Genomic DNA, 25,082 nt, shown 5'->3' with positions numbered 1-25,082 from the left:
GCGGACCTGTTCACTTAAAACACTGTACCTCTAATGGACTCCAGATGATCCAACTATTTATAACTCTCCCACAAGCATGTGCTCACACACACACACACACACACACACACACACACACACACACACACACACACACACACACACACTTCTGTCCTGTTGTAATGCAGGCGCCTGGCTTTTTATTATACTATCATTTCTTGAGACTAGTTTGCTAGAACACACACACACACACACACACACACACACACACACACACACACACACACACACACACACACACACTCCTTCCTTGCGTTTATATTTTTGTCTTAACAAGACCTTTTGCCTCCTTTTTAAAAGAGGTGGTGTTACTTTACACTTTTCCTGTTAGTTGTGTGCCATGACTTCAGTGTTTGTGTGTCTGCGTGTGTGTGTGTGACTTTGGAAGTTGGCACTAACCCTCACCAAGCAGCCATGGGAAGAGAATTATGGGGCATTTAGGCCTGTTTTACTGGACTTGAAAAAACATGCAAATGGTTCATGTGACACCAAACGCCAGGCTTATAAAGTCACACAACCAACACCTTCTGAGAGAGAGAAGAAAGTAAGACACAGGCACAGGAACAACAGCCAGAAAAGTAAATATAATGCTCTAATATTAAACTTTTTGCAAAGTGGAAAAACACAGACACACACAGACACAGACACAGACACACACACACACGCTCACACACTGATTCAGAGCACAACTGGCTAGAAAAATGCTGGCTGGCGGTAATCACTGCATCAGCAAGACTTTGTTTTCTTACAGTCCCGGCATCTTTCTCTTTGTCTCGACGGAGTTTTCCTTCTTTCTTAAAGTACACTCGCCCTCCAGTGCTGCTCACTCACTTTTGGCGAGTGGCAGGGAGCGCATAGAGAGGCATGATGAGTGTTATTGTGTTTGTGTGTGGAGGTAAACAAAAGGGGGAGAAAGGGAGGGCGTTTGAAGAAGAGGAGGAAATGAGAGAGGGGAAATATTAAACAGTGCGAAGGAGATTACAAGATAGATAAAAGGAGAAATGAAGAGGAGGGAAGAGGTGGGGGGATTTGGGATGGGAAGGAGAGAGAAAGAGAGACAGAAACCGACCACCTCAAAGTAAAGAGAGAAGCACTGAGGAGGGAGAAATAAAGAAGGTGGAGAAAGAGAGAGAGACCACCCGACAGTGAACACCAGAGGGAAGGCAGCAGATTTCAACGTCTATCTCTCTCCCAGCACAGCTCCCCTTAGACCAACACTGAGGCTGGAGTCACTCATGCTGCCAAGTCATCCCACACTTCACCCTGCGTGTGTGTGTGCATACTTGCATACTCACTCACAATGGAGGCCCTCAGAACAGCCGTAAACTACGGCTGTGCTCTGGTTATTGCTTTCAACAGAGAAAATCTTGAAAACTTTCTATAATCCAGGATGATGCAACACTCTGAGTCTGTGTGTGTGTGTGTGTGTGTGTGTGTGTGTGTGTGTGTGTCAGATGAATCTCTGGGCAGAGTCAGGACAATCCTCTCTACTATTAACACAACAAGGAAACACACATTTCCCCAGTGAAAGACACACTCCCATCATTGTGAATGGACCTATGTTGAGTCAAACAATGCTCTCTCTCTGTAGAAATAACACTCGCTGTGCTGTGCGTGACCTCTGGGCTTTTCCATACTGATAGTCCACCTATGCATGATAAGAGACCAGTGTGGTTTCATAAGGTAAACATGGAGAAAACCCATTCAATCTCCATCAACAGACCCTCCTGAAGTTCCCAATTTTAAGCCCAAATTAGACATCCAAAACAGCTCAAATCCAATAAAGGAACTTTGTATAGGTTCGAGGTAAATTAAGTTAGGAGAAAGAGCCTATGTGTTTGAATGAGTCGTGCTGGTCTTTGATAAAGCGCGTATGTTTATGTTCGTAAAGCGGGGGTCACTGTGATATTGTCTGGTATGTGGAGAGTTATAAGGGGCTTGTGCTTAACTCAATCTGCAAGATAAACAGCCCCGGGGCAGGAGCTCTGAGAGGATTCGTAAAAGTTCGCTCCCTTCTTCCTGCCCCCTTTTCTTCCTCCTTTACTCACTTGTCTGTCGTCCCGTTCATTTTCAAACTCGCTCCCCTAATCAGACATTTATTCCTCCTCCCCTGTTCTCCCCAGTCCAAACTCCACCTTTGTGTTCTCCTCCGCCTGTTCATCTGAGAAGGATTAATGAACTGAGTGGGGACTTTGTGACTGTGAATGTGGTGGCTCGTGGTCCAGCTGGGGGTCGCTGTAGTCTTGGGGATGGGGTCATTTTGAGAGGTCAATGGTCAGGAATGATGGCCGCAGTTGGCACCGTCCTCAGGGAACGTGTGTGTGTGAGTGCTCATTATGTTACTGGGCCAGTTTTTGCCCCGACTTCCTTTCTGTCACTCCTCTGTCACTATTCCTTCCTGCTTGCTTTAACAAAGGCCCTGACTCTATGAAGCAGTGCTCTCCTTCAAATGACTTGCAGCACTGCCAAATTCTCCCCTTATTACTTGTACTGAGATGCAGAACGTCTGGAGCCCAAAGAAGGTCTTTACCAGGCGATCAAACCCAGAGGCTGGCATGCCCTGACTTTTAGTCCCTAGTAGGAGCTGGATCCTTTAATTTCCACAATGCAGCTCTGTGGCATCTTTCATTAGACCTCCCTGCCTCACAAATGCCCACGTTTTCAAAGCCCACTCCCTCAGTTTTTAATGTAGGTTTGCTATTAAGAAATGTTTCTCAAGTCCAAACCTGATGATGTCATCGGGGTTATTTTTCTGACTTTGGAGAGCCACAAAAGACTTTATGTAACTGATTTCACAGTGAGTAAGCTGATCTTGGCTCCCTTAAAATGACGCATGATGAGTCAATGCGACCTCAAAACACTGCACCTTGGTCATAATAAATATTCAGTTAACATGAAATCCCCATCAGACGCATTTGACAGTGTTGTGAGTGTTTTGAACAAAAATTTTTGGACTCATCAACTAAACAAAGTAGTTTTTGGCCTATTTCTGCATTGACTAAGAGACAGACTAAGAGGCAGAAAACTCTGGAAAACATTAACTTAACATATATGATCTCTTCAGTCATTCTGAATATGCTCACAGTTTATGCTACATACCAAACACAGATTAGTATCTGTGCTCTGTCATCACACTGTCACAGTTTAGTGGTTCGTTTCAGTTCAGAGAAAGTTCTCAGGTATAATTATCTTGATTTGAAATCCATGAGCCAAAAGCAGCAGAGCACAAATAAAAAGAGACTCTAATGCACACACACATATATACACTTACACCTACACACACTAACTGCCCCAGGTTGAGATAAAACACAGATAATTAGCTCTAATGGAAGCCAGACTTGCAAGTGTGTGTGTGTGTGTGTGTGTGTGTGTGTGTGTGTGTGTGTGTGTGTGTGTGTGTGTGTGTGTGTGTGTGTCACTCCAACTTCCTCTCCCCCCCATCTTCTTGTGGTGTTGAGGGTTAATGTAAACCAGCTCTTGTTACTCCATAATGGGGGACTTCAGAGAGAGATGGAAGTGAGGGAGACAGAGAGCTGAAAGAAGTAAACAGGAGAGGTAAGAGAGGCAGGCCTCAGCTCGAGTGTTAAACAACCAAACAGCATCATGGGTCTGCTGTCAATGTAGAGGAGTTAGAAGTCTGTTTTTACAGAGATTTACAGCTCCTGGCATCACTAAAACACACACAGGCCCGTACCTTTGACTGTCAGATCAGCTAAAGAACTGCAAAGACAGGAGATATAAGCTGTGATTAATGGGCAGGAGAGAGAGTGTGTGCCAGTCATCAAAGAGTCTATCATCTTAAATCCAGAGAACCAGATGCCTTCCCTTCACACTGATAACAAGTGATCATCCCATTACCTTCAAACATCAAAGTGGAAGGGGGGGGGGGGGGTTGCAGGAGCTGGGTTGCAGGGTCCCTCTCTTTCTCTCTGTGGAATGTATTTCCCTGTTTGGTAGGCGTGAGAAATCTCCCTCTGTGTGTGTATAACCTATATGTGTGTGTGTGTGTGTGTGTGTGTGTGTGTGTGTGTGTGTGTGTGTGTGTGTGTGTGTGTGTGTGTGTGTGTGTGTGTGTGTGTGTGTGTGTGTGTTTTGAAGCCTCAGAGGTGACATTCCTCCATGTCAGAGCAACAGCCTCAAGTTTAAGATAACATGGCCACGGTGATCTAAGGGTGGGAATCGATTCCCCCCGGTGGCTGGCGAGGGCCTCGGGTCAGAGCTGATGGCTTTACCTTCCGCACGCAACCCGTGATGCAAAAACACAGTAATGCTCCCATAATCATCCCCTGTGGAACACACTATGAGGTGTTTGTATTGACTTCAGTATCTTTCATCTATGATGTGTCTCACTGATATTACTGTATACTCTTGTAATTGCCTATACCTGTAGGACCTTTGGAGAATTTCACTGTGACTTAGTTGTCTTAAGTAGTTATAACAGGACATCTACAGACATTTAAGGGAAGGAAATGTTTGGCTTTTGGCAAGTAAAGGCAATGAGGTCCCATCTAGTCCTCTACTCCTGATTTAATCCACTCATACCCTCAATAAATACATCTAAGGATCTACGTTAGCTCAAACAATTCACTGACATTTGTATTCATATTTCTAGAGATATTTTTGGCAGGAAGGGTGCAAATTGGAAAAGTAATTAGCATGCTCTGATTTTGCTCAAAAAGACTTATGTTTCTGCACGTTGGCATGTGTTGTCCATGGGCCTCTGATCAAGAGAGGATTGATCTACACATACCTCAATGTCTCCAGTCATGAAATGGAAAAATCAAGTGGAAAAATCAAGCTGCATATATTATTAAATAATTTGGAGCAGGAAGAAAGATAACAATAAAAAAAAAGGTTCTACTGTGTAAAGCCAGTTTTGAGTTAAACATCAAGGTATGGACTGTGTGATACTACTATAAGTAAGTAAGTCTAGTTTTGATAACATATGATGTTCGTATGTGAAAAGCAGGTATATGCAATCACACAGGCCATTCAGTTTACATTATGACCCGTGTCCACCTCTTTTGTCCATCAGAGCTCTTGGGGTAAAGTTGCTGTCGCACCTGCAGGAGACTCCCATGCTGACCTGTGGCTCGGAGGACATCTGGGAATATCATGCCTGCCTCCCACAGCTCCACATTCACCCTGTTCAAACAGACCACCAGCTAATTATGGCTTTCCCAGATCCCTGAGCTCAAGAAATCACTACAGAATAAGCCACGGGTATGAGATGTTTTCTTTTGCTCCCTCCACTGTGGTTTAGTTAACTGGGGATTCAGCAACAACCAATGAAAATAAACTCTCTGCACAGGCTTAACGTGCTGAGACGATGGGAAAGGAGTTTGTTTCAAAAAATTTCAGGTATTTAAAACAATTTTTGGGTGTCACATAAGCACCCTCATGCCCTCAGCCAATGGTCTTGAAGTTGACCACTTTATCATTTTATTGTTCAACCTCTTGTTATAGAGCTTATGTTGAAGTCTATAATGAATATCCAGACAATTTAGAGGTAAGAATGTTACTTTCATTTTTTAATTCAAGATACTGCCAAATATTTACAACACTCAAAATCTGCAGATTGCAGATCCATTCAGCATTCTGAGATATCCCAAAAAATAAATAACTTTTATTCGAACCGGGGAAAGGAATTTGGAACATGTGTAGAAAAATAAATACAAGATACTTCATTTGCTGTGAAACATTGTCACAGGGAATGTGGAATGAATTGTCATGTTTCTCTCGTGTTTCAAAACAAGAGTTCCTCAGAGCTAATTTTTGTTTTTACAACATTCATAGTCGCAGTGGTCTTTCTTTCTTCATATCCGTCCTGTCTGTCCTAAGTGCTCCCTTGCAAACATTACAGTTCGTGCAATGGGAAGTATGAAAGGCCCGCTCTCCTCTGAGGCCTGAAGCACAGCGGCTGGGCCTCTGCTGTGTTTGGCCTGTTTCAGTCTACCTGAAGGGCTGGCCTGATCCACTCCTTCTTCAGTCCAGATAATCTGCGAAAGAAATACAGTTTTGAATAAGAAAAACATTCAACACATACAAATATCATTTGTAGGACTAAGGTTGTAAGATACTTCTTAATGCATCTGTAGGCAATATTTTTAGTCTTGTAACCTGTGTTGTGACCTGTGGGATAAGGAATATACTTTCAGAAAAAAGCATTTCCCCCTTGTGGTTTCTTGGCTTGATGTAGGAATTTAGTATTTTAAGGTGGATCTCGAAATCTTATGGCTCTTGCACAAATATTGTTCCTATCTGTTTGCCTGCAGGGACCTACACGCTTTCCATGACTAAATGAAACAGACTCACTGTTTTTTTTAAAACCAATACAATGCACCAAGAGTATCCCCATTGAGACATTACAACTATACTAATTATGCTTTTCATCTGGTGTCCGTGCGTAAAATGCGCATGGAACGCTTTGGCACCGCTTGTATCCCTGTAGGATGTGGAGTGAAAAGGCGCTCAGCCTACCGTGCAGCACCGTCCACAGCAGCCCTGCTAGTGGGACGTAGCTGACAGGGACCACGCGCCCCCCATCCTCCAGACTGAGAACGCGTAGCTCAGGCGTTCGTGCGCCACGTAGCTGCAGCTGGTCCCTCGCGCGTCCAGCTCGTCGCTCTGCAGAACTTGGCACAGGAAGTCGATGTACCGGGCCGCGAGCTTCAGCGTCTGGATCTTGCTGAGTTTGTCTGACGGGAGGGTGGGAATGATCTTACGTAACGACGTGAATGCCTCGTTGAGGGACTGCGTCCTTTGCCGCTCGCGGATGTTGGCCATCACGCGCTGCGTCTGTAGGTCATCGAAAGAGGGTTCGGGGCTGCTGCTGCCGTCGCTGCCGCCGCTCCCTGCGCTGCCACCTCCTCCGTCGCAGCTCTTTCCGCATCCCTTCTTCCTCGGGCTCGGACTCTCCATGTCTCCCTCCTCCTCGTCGTCCGCGCTCCTCCGAGTCGCCCGCCGCTTCCTCGCGCCTCTCCGCGGCAGTTGACGGTCGGTCTCCTCCTCGCTGTTCCCCGCACTGTCCATTGGGGAGGAGTCTTCTTGACGCATCGTCTCTTCCTAAACTTTTCTGTGGTCTGTGGGACCGAACTGGTTACACCATCAACAAACACGGCAGGTAATGGCAATGTGGCCTGCAGTGGGGGCGCGGGCTGGTATAACGGTAAATCTTGTGCGCCACAGAAAGGGAGAGGTGTCTGGCAGACTGGGACGACCGGGGCTCTTATAGAGGGGAGCGAGCAGGAGGATTTTGGGGAGCTCTGTGATTGGGTGAGGAGGGGTGTAACATTATACTGCAGGAGAGGGAGAGTTCTAGCTAATATCAGGAATGGTGTTTAAGGCGTGCAGGCTCCTTAAGATTGTGAACGGGGGTGTAGTCGGGGCGCGGCGTTATTGAATCATAGGTGTAGATTTGTGCAAGGACAGTAGGAACTATTCCGCCGTTAGGGATGAATTCTTTCTTCCCTCCCCACACCAAGTTATTTTTGTCCCAACTGCATGATGCTCTTTTCTATCATTCTTGGGTTTATTGTAAATACAGCAGTGTCTCTGCTAATGTGTATAAAATGGATTTTGTCAAAACAATTTGTGGCCATTTCTGTTTCATTGATCAGGTCCATTTAAAAGCTGCCATGCGTCAGTATGCATGGGCTTGCTTTTAATTCCTACCTTTATTCAAATATATATATGTATAAGACATATACAACAGAAATTCCTCTTGTTGTAGGCCTCGGGTCTCTCTGTTACAGGTCTAGACGCGGCCTGAGATGGAAGCAGTGGTGGCGGTGAAAAAATATCAGCCTACTGAAACTCAGGAGGTTGTCACAGCAGGAGGTCTGAGCTCGTAAGCAGACCATAGTGTTTATTTTCCCGTCAGCGGCCCCGCGTTGAGGTATGCGCTTAAACGGGTCTGACTCCCGCAGGGATCTAGACACCGCGGCTCAGGTTTAAAAGACGGGCCGTGCCAGGGAGCTCTCAGGGCGGATCCGTGCTCACAGCGGGGTCGCTAAAGGCGGTGTACTGCTGGAGAGCAATGCAAACACAGGAGGTGATGAAGATGGACGGGGGAGGAGGGAGAGAGAAAGACACACACAAATTCCAAACAACGCACACATGGCCACCCAGCTCTCAGGCCTACCGCGATATAATATCAGAATCCACTGAGACACGTTTACTTGTGGCTGAAACGATATCTGGCAACTTTTGGTCTGTGGTGTGAATTATCCACAGAGAGGCCTCACCTTTGATGAGGGTGGATGACACATGGAGAGGGCCACAGGGTCCGGTCTCCTTTTATTTTAGGAGGAACCGCCACAAGCGCCTTTGGGGCCTGGATTCCCCTGCATTACCGATCCGTCTTTCAGTCCCAGCCGGAGAGCCTGTCCTCGGCTCTGTCACTCACTTTACACCCGGAGCTTGTCTCATCTCTTTCATCATATCTCTGACTCAATTCGCACCTCAGTGCCAAAGACAGCGTCATGCAGCGAGCCTTGGATTTGACAATCAAAGCATCTTAACTCATCTGACACCGTTGGTAGGCTTTTGAGGGACAATCATTTTTTCTTATTTCATCTTATTTTCATTTGGAGGAAAACCTGAAGCTGCCCTTCTTCTCAGCCTCACCTGTTCAGTGTGTGTTGCACCAGGTCGCTCTCCAGGGTGCTGAAATAACACACCTGAAGTCTTTCATGGGATCCTCCTTAAATATCTACTACTGGCACTAAAACTAAATGTTAGTTTTTCAAATTCACTTTTAAAATAGACGCAGTCTTCAACAAAATAAATACATTTAGGTCATAAAACTGTCAGGGACATTAATCGGCATGATTGGCCAATGAGTTTAAATTAAATGAATGCTGTTTAAGTGTGACGCAGAGCAAAGAACACATGCATTATCATAGCATATCCATTTATTTTAAAGGTAACAAGTCACATATATTAAATGTAAGATTTGGAGGAGGTGCTCAGCTTGGTTTGGTCGAGTCTAATAATTTATCATGTAGGCATCATATTACGGTGTCAATGCTCTACTTCTCAGAGAGGAAGGGGAGTTTTGAAACGAAAAAAAAAGGGCTGTGACGGTTTCAAATATTTAAAGTGTTAAACTTAAACTGTTGCCTGGTTCCAAGATTTCAGAAACGGACTCATATCACAGTTGGGATAAAGATAACTGTATATATTCAGAAGTTCAGTTCAACCATTTCAGTGTCTCTGTCATCAGTGTTTATCTCAATCCGGTCCAATCTCCGGGGAGCAAAGTTCATATCGGACTGCTCTGACTCTTTTGCTCCAGCAGGTCCGTCATGAAGGAGATGTAGACGATGGCCAGACGGAGTGTGTCGATACGGGACAATCTCTTCTCGTAGGCGAATGTGGGAACTTTCCTCCTCAGCTCGTCAAACGCCTCATTCAGGCTAAACATCCGCTTCCTTTCCCGCACGTTGGCCGCCTGCCGCTGGACCACGGTGATGATTCTCCTCCGTCTGGACTTGTTGGGATGCCCGTGCGCCCCGCGGCTGTAGTGCCTCTGCGCGCCCATCACCAGATGCTCGGTGCGCACGCTGTTTTCCAGGTCCCGGCTCCAGGGCAGCTCGTTCAGCCGCATCTGGTTGTTCGGACTGGATGGGTCATTATCCACCTGCTGTTTTGGTTCTAAAGAGCACTTTTGAGGAAGCTGCATCAGGTTCACGTCACTGACAAAATGCATCAACGTGGAGTCCACTAAGCGGCCCTGCATCTCCACGATCAGTCCCAAACGGCGTCTCACAGAGGATACGCCACTTTTATACGTCTGCTGTTCAGCCAAGCGCCAAAACGCACGTCGATTAAGGCGTCCAGGACTGACTGAAATCATTCACAGGACGCAGACACCGAGGCAGAGGAGCATCTCAACAAATAAATCCAAACCTCTCCAAATCCGGTCAGAGCACGACGGGGTGAGATCCTATTTGGCTCAAGTCCAAAGGCCTTCCTGCTGTTTTAATAAGTCGCCTATGCCACCTCACAGCGCGCCATCTTTCATGCCCGCTCCAGCTCTAAATTGAGTCCATTTCTAACGTTAGTTGGTCGGTGAGTGAGTTGAATCCGAGGAGAGGGGCTTAAAAAGGCCGAGAGGAAGCTGGAGGGACCCGTCAATTGATGCGCTGTCCTCACAGAGGCCCTTAATGAGCTTCTGAAGAACGGAGGCTCTTGACAGAGGGTCATACAGTCTTGTTTGCACTCTCCCCTCTGCTTCAGAGGCTAAATAATGACACTTTTATCACTTAAACAGGCCAGGGGAAGACCAAACAGAACATTCCCTAACAGTCGCTATACACCACACGCTTTTCTGTTGCAAATTAAAGTAAATAACTGTCCGTTTCCATGGCAGGACAGAGTCCACAATGCAGGGACTGCTGAGAGAGCCACTGGTATAACTGTATGCCTCAGGAGAGAGTGCATGGTCACTATAAGGAGTCCTGCATTAGCGTGATTGTCACAGGTGATGATAGTGTGATGACAAATATGAGAGACTAATAATTTAAGCTTGGCATGAATATTCTTTTCTTTCTCAACTTATGTTATGTTTGAACTCGCTGCTGAGGTCATGTGGAAGGACAATGACTCCACTTTTTTTTTTTTTCCAAATAAAAATTTATTATACTTTAATTGGGCTCTCTCAAAAACTGAATAGGCAGCAGGAAAGGTTACATGTCAAACACAGATCCAGGAACTGTCCGGAACAGACACAGTCTCCAGAGTGTTAGTTTCTTGGGGTTAAATAACTGACTCAAGGGCAACTCAACTGCTGTGGTTTAAGGAGGAGAGAGTGTGCTATTCTGAAAGCTGCTGAATTCAGCTAATGCAGCGCTGGTGGTTTTAAAGCCCACTCATGATGACGAATTGTTCCAGAGACATGCAAATTCAAAATTCGAAGCCAACTCATAAGGTAACTGGTTATGTTAGTAGTGTAAAAATGGACTAATCCCGGAGGATAGTTTTTTCCCTTCTACAAGGTCAGGGGTTAGGGTGACAGGTCACTGACTGAGTTTAACCGCTCTTAAAGTGTGTGAATACATGCAGGTATCATCCTTTTGCAGCTGTTTAGTTTGAATGGTCATATTAATTACTTATTATTTTGGTTACTAAATATTATGTTAGATTGCTTTATTAACATTGATATCAAATTTGGCAGCACTTTTCCAACCCTCCATTACTTCACATTTATAGTTGATTCAATTTAAAAAATTACTAAATAACTTACAACCCTTTATGAAGTGGTTGCAGACACATTTTTTAATTGTTTCTTAATGACCGTGACTATACCTCCTCACAGGAAACATCCATAATTAGTATATAAAACAGACATTATCTAACATATTTGTAATTACATGTAATGATATGTCATAAGTTTGTGTTAATATGTGTATAAAGAGCTAATAGATGCTTTACGACACAGAATTGCAACATATATAACTATAAACATATATATTTATAGCCTATGGATGCTTCATTGCTGTCATTCAAACAAATATGTTAGTATTGTGTTACAAACCATCAATTAAATAATATTTTGCTTGTAAATGCTAAGTAATTAGTCATCATGAATCAAACATAAATGGAAGGAGTTTGTGCCCTTGTCCATTGAATGAAAATGGTTAAGAAATGAGAAACTTCTCATATGTGTGGCCGATGGAAGTATTGATCACCTGTCAGCAGCACATTGCTCCTGGTGGTGTGAACACTCCCTCAGTCACATCAGTGTACCAGCACTAACTCTGGGTGTTTGTGCTGTTTGAAGTGACTAATGCATTCCTGTGTGATTATTCCACGTACACAAGTTTTACAGTGTGAGTGCAAAAGAGTGCGCGTTGTATACACACTGCAACCTTAGTGTACCTTCTCCATCTCCCTCCGCTGCCGCTTCTCCTTCTTCCTCTCGCTCTCTGTTTTTTGGGCAGGCGGATAAACATGATGGGACATTCCGCTGGTTGTCGTGGAAACGCTGAGAAAGCACAGCTGGGCGGGAGAATATGAGGTAATCTCACCCTAGGGCTGCTGGGTAAATATTGGTCTTAAATAAGGAGCAAAACCCCAAAAGAGGCATGCGCGTGCACACACACACACACACACACACACACACACACACACACACACACACACACACACACACACACACACACACACACACACACACACACACACACACACACAGAGAAGGGTTTATCCCAGTGTTGTCAGGAGTGGAGACACACAGGACAGACCTTCACACAGGGACTCATGATGGCCCATTTCCTGCTCTGCTCTGTTATTACTGGTTACACAGAGTGAAATTAATGATAGTCTGTGGTGTGACTAAATGTTTTTGGAAGTAAACAGTGGAGGTTTGACAGATGCGAGTGAGACCTTGTCAAGAAGTCTGGATGTTCAATTCAGTCAAGTGGATTTTCTTCAATTTAGAACCAGACTAGGAGTCTATACAGTCACACCAGCGGCTCTGTGAGACTGTACACAGGCCCAGCAGAGCTTTGAGCTAAATGAGCTAATGTCAGTGTGCTAACAGGCTCACGATGACAATGCTAACATGTTCCTCACTCAGCATTTCAGCTGCTACCATCCAGCTGCAGACCAAAAGTCCCAGTGGCCAGTACGAATGCTAACAAGAAATGCTTCATTCCATCAGCTGGGACCCTCCTCAAGAGCCTGTTTTAATAGGCCCCTTGGAGCTCACTTGCCTAAACTCACCTGACAATGTTCCACACATACTGTGTCCCATGCCAGTCCCTGCAATGCATTTCCTATTTATATAAATTTATGGACAATCATTTGAATCTGAATTTTTAAAGTATCTAGTTTCGCATCTTAGCATGCAAACATTTGCTAATTAGCCTAAACACCATGTACAGCTGGGGCTGATGGGAATGTTAGTAGTTTTCCAGATATTTGGTTGAACCTTAAGTATTAAACAAATCAAACCTTTGACCTGATGATAGCGCCCAATGGATATTCAGAGGATCAGGCTTAAGCCTATGGGGACCATGAATCTGCACAAAATATCATGGGGGGGGGGGGGGTGTCATTAAATAGTTGTTGAGATATTTCTTATAAAAACAGGTTGGAATATTGATTTTCAACGAAATTATCGATAAATTATAATTTCTACCACGTGAACCTTGGGTGAATCAACCCCTTGTACAGCACATACTGCAGCAGAAAGACCATCTTGACACTGAACCCCTGTTGGATATTGGGTCCATATATCTTCTTAATACTACACTAAAATCTGAGACTTGGAGTGCTGTGTGTTGGGAAACATGAATTTGCTCATTTCACATGATGATTGAGTGTGGAAAAAAGTGTGGATTTTTAATATGTAAGTCCGGGGCTCACGCTGAGGCAGTTGTCATGCAGTAGTTTTTTTTTAAAATATAGAGATCACTAGAGAACAGTATGTGTCCACTGTGCCGCTCCAGAGCAGCCAGAGCTGTTCTCACCATGTAAATCTGTCTTCTTACTCCTCCTCTGGCTCGGTCCTCAGTGTGCTATAAGAACACAGCCAAATCTCTCCCACCACCACTGTAAATCTGAAACGAGACACTTCTCTCTGGTTCTGTTTCTTTCTCAGCTTCTTTCTCTCTCCTTCGCTCTGTCTTCTCCTCAGTTTTCCCTGTTAACGCCACTCTGATCGACATGCGTACAGTACAAGCTTCGCTCCCTCTCCGTTTGCAAATCATGAGCGTGGAGCAACTCAGCTGGAGTGAAAGAGCCTTTCTTTGATTTTCACAGGTCTAAACAGAGGTGGACTTGCATAGTTGTGTACTGACCACATACACAGACCTTACAGACAGTTAATGCACAGCAGAATTATTCTATTTCTATTTCATTCTATTTCATTTTAAACCTTGTGCAACACAGGCGATAAAGTACTTTATCAGGGTCTTGGGAGCGAGCGTTTGAAAGTTTGAGAGGGAGGGAGTCAGAGGGGGACAGGGGGAGTGAGGGAGATGAGTTTAACTCCTGACCTCTGTCACTCTGACTCTCTCGGTCTTTCTTTCCTTCCCTCTCTCTCCACACCCAGAGGCTGACTCATTGGCTCGCTTGTCCCACCTTCCTCTACATCTCGCCCTCTGATTGGCTGGCCGCTTTAGCCAACAGCCAGTCATGGGGTGTTTACACGGCTGGGTGGCCACTGAAATGTAGGGTTCATGCGTAAGTGTGTGTGCATGTGTGTAGAAGTTGGATGAAACCCCAATACCACATCATATATCAGCTTGCCTCCCCGCTCCCCCAGCCCCCTCCCCCTTCTTTCTCCAACCTATTTCTTCCAGTCTCCAAACCGCTGTGTACCCTCAGCTCCTCCTTTCTGAATTACCCTCCTTCTCTTAATCCAACCGCTCAAACCTCTTAGCTCTCCCTCTCCACTGCCACACTAAAAACACACTCACACCCATGTCAGCACCTTGCCTCAGCTCGCCCCCCCACCCCCACTTCTGCTGTCTGACTAACGTCTGCGTTTATTTTCTAGAAGAAGGTCACCCTCTCTTTACTGTGTATATTAAGGGTGCCATGTTTCATTTGGTTATATTCTCAACTCTGGTGTATGATGAGATGCCTGATAGGGCTGGGAGACTGATGCCACTCTTTGATGATGAAGAAGATGGTGATGAAGATAGCAGCAGTGTGCCTATAGTACTGTGGCACTTCGGGTTTGTCTCATGTCTCAAAAGTGTGTTCATCTGGCCTCATTTGGGTGTTCGTCATCATCTGTTGAATCAGTGGTTTTTCCTACTTGCGCTGAGACTGTTTATGTGAAATATGTTTACACATGTCTGCTCCAGATAGATTAGACTTGTCTGCTCGCCACAGTGCCAGAACTGTTGAGGAACAGCACTGAAGGGAACCGTCACCAACTCTCACATGAACAATAGAACAAAACTTTTGAATGAATGGATGTTTATCTTCCCAGCTGGATTACAGATCATAGGCCGTGCTGGAAGAAGTCCTGCTTCAGGAACCCCTCAGGTAATCACAGCATCTGATGGCATCCCAATAAAGGTCCTCTTATATCTTCTGGTCATTTAAATGTGACACACCAAGCTGTTTGGGGAATCTGCTGCATATTTGAGGGGATATAATAGCGTTGCAGCACTTGCACTAATGTATTTTTACCTGAGGTGCAATCCTACTCATAGATTTAAGTTTGGCCTAAACTTAACAGATCATTTCTGATGCAGATTTTCTTGTGTTATTGTTGCTGCAAACTTCATGAACCTCCATCCACACTATGAAGTATTGATAGCCTTAAAAATTTAACCACAGTGTGTAGTATTACAAATCAACTGATTCAAATCAACCTGTCCTTTCACTTTTCATGATTGCGTCATCATTTCAGTGCGCTTCACTGCATACATCGGTCAGTGAACACACCACTGTTCTCACTGCAGTGAAATGTCTACAGTTCAGAAGTACATTCAGCCGGATGCTTGTTCAACGTTCAGTTCAGTATAAAACTAGGTCTATACAAACACTGTTTATATGGAGAGCTGCCAGACACAGCTATCGCAATATGATTGTTTCTACTAGCGGTGCTTCGGTCACCAGTATGGGGAGCTGGTTTGGTCAGTAACAACAATCGCGTATAAATGTGCTGATCACCTCCAGCGTGTGGAGTCCAGCGAATGGAAATCTGAAGGAGGCGGGAGGCTCTGGGCAGATCAGAGCACATTAGCTGGATTACGAGTTGATGATTGCCAGTATTTCGCAAATTCTGGAGAAACAGTTGGGAAATGTCATCTTAAAAAAATGTGCTCACGTCTCACATACAGCTTCAGAATGAAAGTGAATATAAAGATAAACACAAGTGCTGTTTTGGAAAAAGACTCCCACCCCAGCTCATGCTCACATCATAGATGCTTTACAGCTGAACCTGCAGCACAGGCTGATCATTTCCAAAGCTGTACCGTCTCCCTTAAAAACCAACAGCTATAATGTTACTCTACTCTTGACTCTTGTTTGACCACCATGACTGAGTGGCTTCTGCACCAGTGTCTCTAACTCAAACAGTTGGTTCATCACGAGCTGTCAGTCGCCTTCAGTGAGAGCTGCTCTATAAACGCACTGACGAGAAATGGAAGATCTTGCCATCTCTCTTTTTATGTTAATCATATTTGTCACATGAAGTCTTTGGTAATTAAAATTAGCCTGCTTGCCAGTGTCAGTGGATGGTTCACTGATCGGGGGAGTTTCTTTCATCTTCATGTCACTGGATTTATAAGTGCTTTTCCAGCAATGGGCTCTGATGTACACATCACCGGCTGCACTTTGGCCACCCAGGCTTCACTTTCCCTTCATCTCTTCCTCTCTTTCTTGCCCTCTTTCCTATACCTGCAGCTCTGCTCTGCAGTTTGACAAGGTTGTCATAAAAATACAATAATAAAATATTTAGTTGTGTCCTGGGTATCGTCCTGTAAAGCTACATGACTAAACATGAGATCATTTTTTCCAGACCCAGAAGTTTTTTTTCCCCCTTTTTGGCTTATTTATTTTTCTGTGGTTTTGGGAGGTTGTGGCTAAAAGTCTGATGATATGCTGCGTGTGTTCCTCTTCTTACTCCTCCCCTCATTACTCCTCTCCACATTTCTGCTTTCTCCTCGATTTATATGCAAAAGGTATGGAGGGATGATACAAATATTTTCTTTTACATTTAGCTTGTTGTTCCACAGTAAATCAGTGAGTGCATTTTCACATTTCTGTGTAAGCTCATATGATTTGGACTCATTATTTCAATATTAGCTTTGTCTCTGCCGACGATGTCACTGTCATAACAGCAGCTTACAGTTAAGATTGTTGTGTTTTTACATTTTTTTTTTTTAATCTTTTGTCCTTTCCCTGCCATGTTTCCTGAGTGCTTTGGGTGTAGGAGTTACAGTTTGGTCTGAACACTGTCTAGACGCCTATGAGCCTCCCATTACCTCCTGATTACACTGAGCCCTATTAATCTCACTGGGCTGGCTGGCCAGGGCAGAGTGCACGCTCACACACAAATGCAAGTAGACAGAAACAGAAAAGTAAAATTAAAATAAAGTAAAAGAATGGAAAGACACTTACTGAATGCTAGATATCACTGTCACTCATCACATTTAGTTCCAGAGAAAAGTATACATCTATACGTGTATCTTTCTTTCTGTTTGTATGTGTAAAAATGCATTAAGGCAACATACTGTACGTATGTGCTTTACGGATGTAGTGGGAACCTTTTCAAATCCATAGCATGCTTATAATAGGGATACAATACCTAGTAAAATTGAATATTCTACTATATATACTATAAACTGTGAAGCAACATCTTTCTGATGTAGGTGCAATTGAAAATATAACATAAATAGATAATAGGCTCACCTTCCTGGCATTAATGGAGTTTGTAGACACAAATATTTACTGCGGTAAAAACATTTCAAATAGTGGTATTAGAGAGGTAACTCAGCTTTGGTTAAACAGAAAAGTATCAGCATGTTCAATTCAAAATAACTGATAATAAGTTCACTGTGATGAAAGCTGCATTGTGTCCAAAATGTTAACATTTATTCACAGATTACGCTTCACAGGTTAAGAAAATACTTAGAGAGTGGAAAAGGAACTAATAGCTGTAGAGAAATACTTTGATATTAATGAATATTAATCATTTAAATTGAGCAAAACAACATTCATAATCTTTATCGTGTTACTGATTCACAGAGCAATCTGATGACGAAGAATGCAGATTTTGGCTCTAGCTTTCCCCCCTGCTTCCAGTGTCCAAGCTAAGCTAAGCTAATCGCCTCCTGGCTTTAGCTTCATATTTAAAGCGCCAGATCGCTTCATCAGGCCTGCTTGTCAAATGCTTGAAAAGCTTTGGGAACCTCCTCACAAACACCTTTCTTACATCAGATTTGCGGCGCTGTGTCCGATAATTTCTGCAGCTTTCCCAACTGACAATCTCACATTCACACCCACTTCGAGCACAATCAGCCAGCTGTGTGGACGTGAGTAAGTACTTGAACTTTTCTCTCTGGGTCTCTTTTTCCATTCTTTACACGACTACTTTCGCTTTTCGTGTGAACAATGAAGTACAAAGCTTTGAAAGCCTTCCAGGGAAAACTGAATATGTTATGTCTGCCCCCTCTCTGACTCTTTTCTAGCATAAACTGAACAAACGATTGCTTCATCTTAAAAAATGATGCAGCCTCACAAAGCTGAAGGCTCAACTGAAGTGTTGATACCTTGAAAGTTTTATTTATACAAAATAAAGTTCTTTATAGTGGTATTTTGCTACTTTCTGCCTTTGTCCACCTGCACAGCATTCAATGATCACTGGACTTTTTTTAAGGTAATATAGTCCTCCATTTATATCTGATCATATTTAACCAGTTGCTCCATTAACACATTTACTGATGACTCCCTGACCCCCATGGTTACTGAGGACAGGGCGGTGGGTGTCGGGTGCCATGGAAGCAAACTAAGCATGAGCATCCAACTCACCAACCAAAACTAATGTTTACTTTTGGGGTTAATCGTGTGTGTGCATGTGCTCTTGCATACGTGTGAGTGGACATTGATCCCTTGGGAAAGAGTTTAACGCTTGAGTCCCTCTGTGCAAGTGTGGGCTATTTGCCTACCTGAGGGAGCATAAAAAACAGAGATGCAAAGCAGAAGTGCCAAAAATCCCTCAGAAATGCCTTTGAAAACGCCATAAAGGGATTTCATGGATGTCAGTAGGCCTGTGAGAGATGGGCTTTGATACGACTCAGCCCTGGCCGGGCCGTGTTGGAGGATATATGGCCGCAGTTGCGCGGCGCTGACTGGTGGAACACTTAAGGTTTTATGACCTGCTGCCATTTGGGGCTCTGGGATAGAGCAGAGTGCCGACCACATAACTAATTAGGCCTGGCCAACGGGGGTGTGCAAGGACGGGGATTTGTGGATTGTGGGTTTGTGGATGTGGTGTGTCTGCATGAGTGAATGAGTGAGCCAGTGAGTGTGTGGCATGGGTCGTCGTCGTGTGTGCGTGTGTGTGTGTGTCCTGAACCTGGAGCCGTTTGTTCTCCATAAAGACTTCAGGGGCTCTTTCATGTAGGAGCCGCCAGGCCTGGAAACTTTGACAGAGGAGATAGGGAGACACGGCCAATCTACACACATATTAACGCACACATGCACATCAGAAAGCACTGGTAGAGAGGCAGCGAGAGGTGTACTAAGATAGTCTGGACCGCTCCACAAAAACAACACTCCTCCTATTGTCTCATCTCTCTCGCTCGGCCTCTTCTTCTCTCCGCTGTTGGATCATGAAGATAAACGACCGTGCCGAGATATGAGAGTCCAGTGGCAGGACGGGGGTGGGGTGTCAGAAGTGGAATGTGTGTGAACTGCACACCGCCTCCTATAAATCAGGGAGACAAGTAGGAGGAGGGAAAGCAGGATGGGGAAAGAGGGGGAGCCGGCGCGAGGGAGTGATAGGAGGAATGACAAGATAAATGAGTGACGATGGAGGGAGGGGGCACAGGTGCAAGAGAGGTGCACGCGGGCCGGGGTTGAATTTGGGCAAAGGAGTGATAAAGGCAGGAGGAGGTCGAGGGAGGACAAATGACAGTGAACCACTAGAGTCCACTTTAACTTTCAGATCACTGTTTTCAAATTAAGACAATTATACATTTGAAACGTGGAGGCTGCTCGGTTTGAGGTCATTCAGAGCTTTCTGGGAAAACTACGAGCAATTTGTAATGACTAAGAGATTAAGAGTACACTGCCTTAGAAAGATCATTTATAATCCATAATCCTTTGGCAATAATGGAGATATAAATGTTGGTAATCCATTAAAATTAAATAGTTCAGTATTTAGGGAACTATGCACTTTGTTACAGAGGTGTTGAGTAAACATTTCTGGGTTTCTCCATCTCTAACTTCCAGTCTGCAGCTGGAAGTGTGAAGAAGTTACTATCAAAGGCTTTTAATTAGAAAGCACAGATGATCAGGTGTGACAGATGAAGATGAGCAGAGTTAATTGCAGCTTCTTATCTGTCCTCTTTAGGCAGCTCCTGATAAGCTCCCCAACTCTTAGCACCTCACATCTTCAAGAGAGTCCCCGCTCTGAGAGGGGGCAGGGGGTAAAGAAAACACAAAGATCTTTAGGCTGTCTCTCAACACTTTATCACTTGACACCCACTGTTCAGCATAAAAGAGTGTGTTGTGGGAGGGAATGTGCCCTGAAAAACAAGAAATCTTGGTATTAATAATAATCAGTGGGATGTATTTTTCCACTAACAAGCTGTTCCTCTGTGTGTGAACAAGGCATTATTAAAGATGGAAGCAGGGTAAATGTTTGAAAATAAAGAGCTCTTTAATTGGGATGAGATATTAAATTTCCATTTCTGCTGGATTTCACCTGAAGACGGACAACAACACCTTCAGGTGACAACTGTTAATGCAACACTGAGGGCAAACAGTAAAACAGCACAAATTCAAGACTGTTCATGATGCACTTTTAGGATGCTGCAAATGCTTGGCAGTAAAAAAAAGTTCTCCATCTGTTGCTGGTATCATTCAAGACAACTCTTAAGAGACTGCACAGAGGCACGTGAGGCAAGAGATAAGAAACGTTTCTTAAACTGAGCTTAGCAGTCTCAGTTGTCTGACCTTCCTTCTTCAGTCTCCAAGCAGGAGAAAATGTACCAAAGTAGAAACAGAGAATTAATATCAATTAATATATTTATGTTTTTTCCCATTTGGCTCCTTAAATTCGAAGCTAAAACCTGGCCTATTTACTCTCTGCACCATGTTTTAACAGATTACATGTCAGGAGTGAGACGTTTGAAGCAGTTTTGCTCCCCCATCAGGCAGGGCAAAGGAACTGCAATCCAACGAGGACTGATCTGTCAAATCTGCGTCTATCCTCAAGCTGTAAAACGTAACTGCAGAAAATCTCCTTCTGCAAGTCTGACCCTCTCAGCAGAATCCACCATAAACCTTGTTAGCTAAATATTGTGTGTCACTGTTAAGGCACGTCAGTATTTTCCTCAATTATCATACACAATTCAACTGATTTCAGAATCAATCGACCTTTTTTTCAGGCAAGCTGCTCAATGCCGCTTTTCCTCTTCTTCTTGGACTTTGGTGGTTCCGGGTCTTCACTGAAACTAGAAGTCACATCCAGACCAGTTTCATTTTTCCTCTTTTTGCTTGGCTTGTCACTAAGGTAACCGCTGGAGTCACTGCCGTGGACCTCCATGTGGGAGACCCCAACCTCCTCCTCCTCTTCCTTCAGGTGTTTTTCTTTTTTCTTTTTCTTCTTTTTCTCACCAGCGTCATTGTCATTGGCTTCATCCGTTGTTCCGTTCAGCCCTGCATTTGTGTTACCATCCAACTGGCAGGAGAGTGTACTTATGACCTCCATTTCTGTCGTCTCCTCTTTGATTTTATCCTTCTTCTTTTTCTTCTTTTTCTTGGGGGTGTCAACAGAAGACTCATCTACAGGTTCAGGATTCAGGTCTGGGTTCAGTTCTGGGTTAAGTTCTGTTTCAGGTGTTCCTGGCTGGTCTGTGGTGATGCCGGACTCTGAGCTCTCCCCTACAGCTAGCAGCTCCTGCACCCTGAGACACACACAGACAAATCACAGTAATCAATCAAGGGTTTAACGAACCTGGAAAATGTCCTTCCCAAAACATTACCTGACCAGTTTGTACTACAAAACTGATTATACTACAGAAACTGACAATCACACAGTCAAATGTCAGTTAGATCAATAATAAGATAAGACATTTGCTCTTCGCTCAGGTCGGGTGCTGAGCACGGCGCAGGTATAAAGACGACAACAACAGCTGCAGCACAGACCGCTTTGTGTACGATGCGTTTGAGTGCATTTCAAAAGAAGGCCCTGGCAATTGTTGTGTGTTGAACTGTTAATTTGTTTACTGTTTATGTAGCTTTGTTTGTGATACAAAAGCACAGACCCTATGTCTGCCTGGCATAACTCACGTAAATAAACAGCTAAGCTAACTCTAGCATTGTAAACCATGTTCCTGTTCAGAGACCTGGTCGCTCCACCTGACTGCAGACATGTCACCATGTATAACCTTTCTTGGCTCCTGCATTATGTGCAGATGTGTCTGTGTCTTTGCCCGGGAGGAGCAGAGCCCACCACCACACACTTGCCTGGTCCTGTCCAGTCGTCCCCTGATGAGCAGCACCCCCACAGTGTCAGCGTCGAGCGCAGTCACCTCAAACTCCAAGTCTGCTCCGATTCTCGGCCCTGCGTCACGCCAAGTATCCACAGACACCAGGTTGGGTTTGGGGATGCTGGCGTTGAAGCAGCCGTGCACCAGGCAGCCCACATGGCTTACTCCAAGTTTATTCACCTTTCCCTGAGAACAGGACAGCAGAAATAACATGTATGGAAGTGGGCCAGAGCCAAAGTTTTTCTTAATGCCTTCTTCACAAATCACATATCACAGCAAGGCCAAGACGCCCTCCAAAACTGAGAAGTACTGTAAGCCACTCTAGATGACAGCATCTGCCAAATGATGTAACTGTAAATCTCACCAGCAGCTTCTGCCCATTTTGGGGCTGAAAGACGATGAAACTGGCCTCTATGTCCATGTGGATGTAGCCGCTGTCGTCATAGATGTGTCCGTGCTGGCCGAGGATCCTGATGTTATCATACGCCAAAGGTACCCCCTTTAGACTGCAGGGGTCAAACAGGTCGAGTTGAATTAGTTAACAGAAACCAAGCACATTTAACTTTCTACTCCACTACGTTTATGGGACAGCTGTAGTAACTAGTTAGCCCACAGATTAAGTTTGGATATGTAAAAAATGTATGATCAGCTATTAAAAAAATGTGCACTTCAATAAAACACGTTCAAGTAGTAAACTAAGATTTACTTTGACAGGCTGCAACATAAAATTGTGCAGTAATGCATCAATAATAATAATCCAATAATGTAGTACTACACTGACACGGGCAGTCTGCTGCACAATGAGTACTTCTACTACTCTACTAATACTTATAGAGGAACTACAAACCCCAGACTGTTTACTAGACAGAGCACAGCTACAGACACACAGTACAGACAGGCTTAACCTCGCGTTTTGTTAGAAATGGATGAAATCGTGAGTTTTAATGCTGGTGTGTGGACACTGATGGCGTCGCGAGCTGACGCAGCAGAGACGTCGAAAAAGCTGTAAAAGTCACGTCGAGTAAAAGACGACAATGTGTCGTTACCTCTGGGAGAACTTGAGCAGCTCAGCCTCCAGCTCCCCCTGAATACCTGTCCTCTTCTTGTTCAGGTACATGGGCGGCAGGCAGACGTGTCTCCGGTGCGTGTTCATGACCAGACACGAGTACGGCGCTGACAGCAGCTCGGACGCGGCTGCGAACGACGGGATGGAGCACGGTACCGCGCCGGCGTTTGTGCCGGGTCCAGAGGACACTTCGGCCGGTGGGTCTGGAGCACTGGCTGTGGAGACTTCGCCGGACATTTTCACATGTTTTGGGTCGTCTTCAGCATGCTTGAGGTTCGCCATACTGTTTAACAAGACCGGAAGAGTAAAGGCAGGCGACTTCCGCCTTGAGGAAGGTTCCACAGCTGTTAAAGCATTAAAACCATTTCTTTATGTTGCCGCCTGCTGGCCAGGATGTGAAATGACAGTCAGATAAATACCTAATCTGTACCTAATGCTGATTTTGACCATATAAATTACAGTTATACTTACATATACGCACAAAAATCCTGGAAAATAAAGCATTTATCAATCATTACTTTTTTTTTTTTACTGTTGTGTATAAAAAAGTGAAGTAAGCAAACCCTTAATAGTAACATCAAATATGTATAACTTGTCTATGTTTTCCATTATCCATGAAAACTGTCATCAGGAAAAATGCACCACATTTCTTTTGTGAAAAACCTATTTATACTGTTTTTGTCGTGGTACATGAGTACTGGTCATCTGGTACTACCCTGAACAAGCTGTATGATGGGAACTGATGTTTACAGGTTCTGCTGCTTGGAATATATATACAGAAAAGCTGGTGCTATGCAATATTCCAGCATAGTGATTCTGTACACACTGCACAGATAACGGGAGCAACAGGGATTTAATGGGGGTTCAGCAGGACAGCACCAGCAGGTTGTTAACCTGATGATGTTCCCAGATCAGACAGTCATTTACTCCTGTAATAAACCACATTCACAGACAAAAGGCATCACATATTCATTAGGGAAAAGTGTTTGGTGGAGCATTTTGACTTCTTATTATTGAAACCACTGAAAATGATTGCATTTATTCACCAACATGCCCTTTGTTTTGTAAACTGAAAGTTGTGTGCTGGCAAGGATACTATAAAACTGTTCATCTCATCAGAGACACACATTGATTCTGTGTCCTGTTCTTATCTGCAATCACACATTGAGATCGTTAGGGTGACCTGAGGTGTCAATTAGTGCAACTAGTACACCCGCATACACACCAACGCACACATGCACCCACACACAGACTAATCTAGTGTTGCTGTTTTCTGACAGAGTAGCACCATGGGAGGTCACATGATTCAGCATTTCACACACACACACACACACACACACACACACACACACACACACACACACACACACACACACAGTGCTGGGGCGCCATGGCGCACTCCTGTCTGTTGTCACGGTGATAAATAGTGACGTTGGTTTCTTAGTCAGCAAGAGCTCTCAGGGGCTTCTGCTGCTGTGGGCCCTGGTTAGCGCACACACAGACACACAGACACACAGACACACAGACACACACACACACACACACACACACACACACACACACATACATGTTAGGTTTTCATCACTTTTGGGGACATTACATAGACTGTACTTTACTTTCCTGGAGACCTACCTTAACTACTACCGTGTAAACAGATTTATGTCCCTACAATGTGAGTAATACATGGACACACACACACACACACACACACACACACACACACACACACGCACACTGTGTGGTGCTTTCTGGAATGGGCAACCACCATAATGAGGTATTGAGCAGCG

The 25,082-nt window shown here is 44.4% G+C and overlaps 3 protein-coding genes across 3 annotated transcripts; all 3 read right to left on the bottom strand.

Annotated features, from left to right (window-relative positions):
* Window positions 1-5,683: 5,683 nt before the first annotated feature.
* On the bottom strand, window positions 5,684-7,215 carry twist1a (twist family bHLH transcription factor 1a). Its single transcript, XM_070984876.1, has 2 exons — window positions 6,520-7,215; window positions 5,684-6,038 (listed from the first exon to the last, which is right to left on the bottom strand). The coding sequence occupies exon 1, from the start codon at window positions 7,093-7,095 to the stop codon at window positions 6,547-6,549; it is 549 nt and encodes a 182-aa protein (XP_070840977.1). The 5' UTR covers window positions 7,096-7,215; the 3' UTR covers window positions 5,684-6,038; window positions 6,520-6,546.
* A 2,089-nt stretch (window positions 7,216-9,304) lies between these two features.
* Window positions 9,305-9,781, bottom strand: LOC139346144 (fer3-like protein). The gene has a single exon (XM_070985075.1). The coding sequence runs from the start codon at window positions 9,779-9,781 to the stop codon at window positions 9,305-9,307; it is 477 nt and encodes a 158-aa protein (XP_070841176.1).
* Window positions 9,782-20,371: 10,590 nt separating this feature from the next.
* Window positions 20,372-23,605, bottom strand: polr1f (RNA polymerase I subunit F). The gene is made up of 4 exons (XM_070984848.1): window positions 23,276-23,605; window positions 22,594-22,735; window positions 22,207-22,415; window positions 20,372-21,644 (listed from the first exon to the last, which is right to left on the bottom strand). Exons 1-4 carry the CDS (start codon window positions 23,575-23,577, stop codon window positions 21,122-21,124), a joined length of 1,176 nt encoding a protein of 391 aa, XP_070840949.1. The 5' UTR covers window positions 23,578-23,605; the 3' UTR covers window positions 20,372-21,121.
* Window positions 23,606-25,082: the final 1,477 nt, after the last annotated feature.

This window comes from Chaetodon trifascialis, chromosome 17, assembly GCF_039877785.1.
Source record: "Chaetodon trifascialis isolate fChaTrf1 chromosome 17, fChaTrf1.hap1, whole genome shotgun sequence".
Taxonomy (NCBI): domain Eukaryota; kingdom Metazoa; phylum Chordata; class Actinopteri; order Chaetodontiformes; family Chaetodontidae; genus Chaetodon; species Chaetodon trifascialis.
The sequence above is the reverse complement of the archived record's forward strand: the minus strand, read 5'-3'. Positions and strand labels throughout refer to the sequence as shown.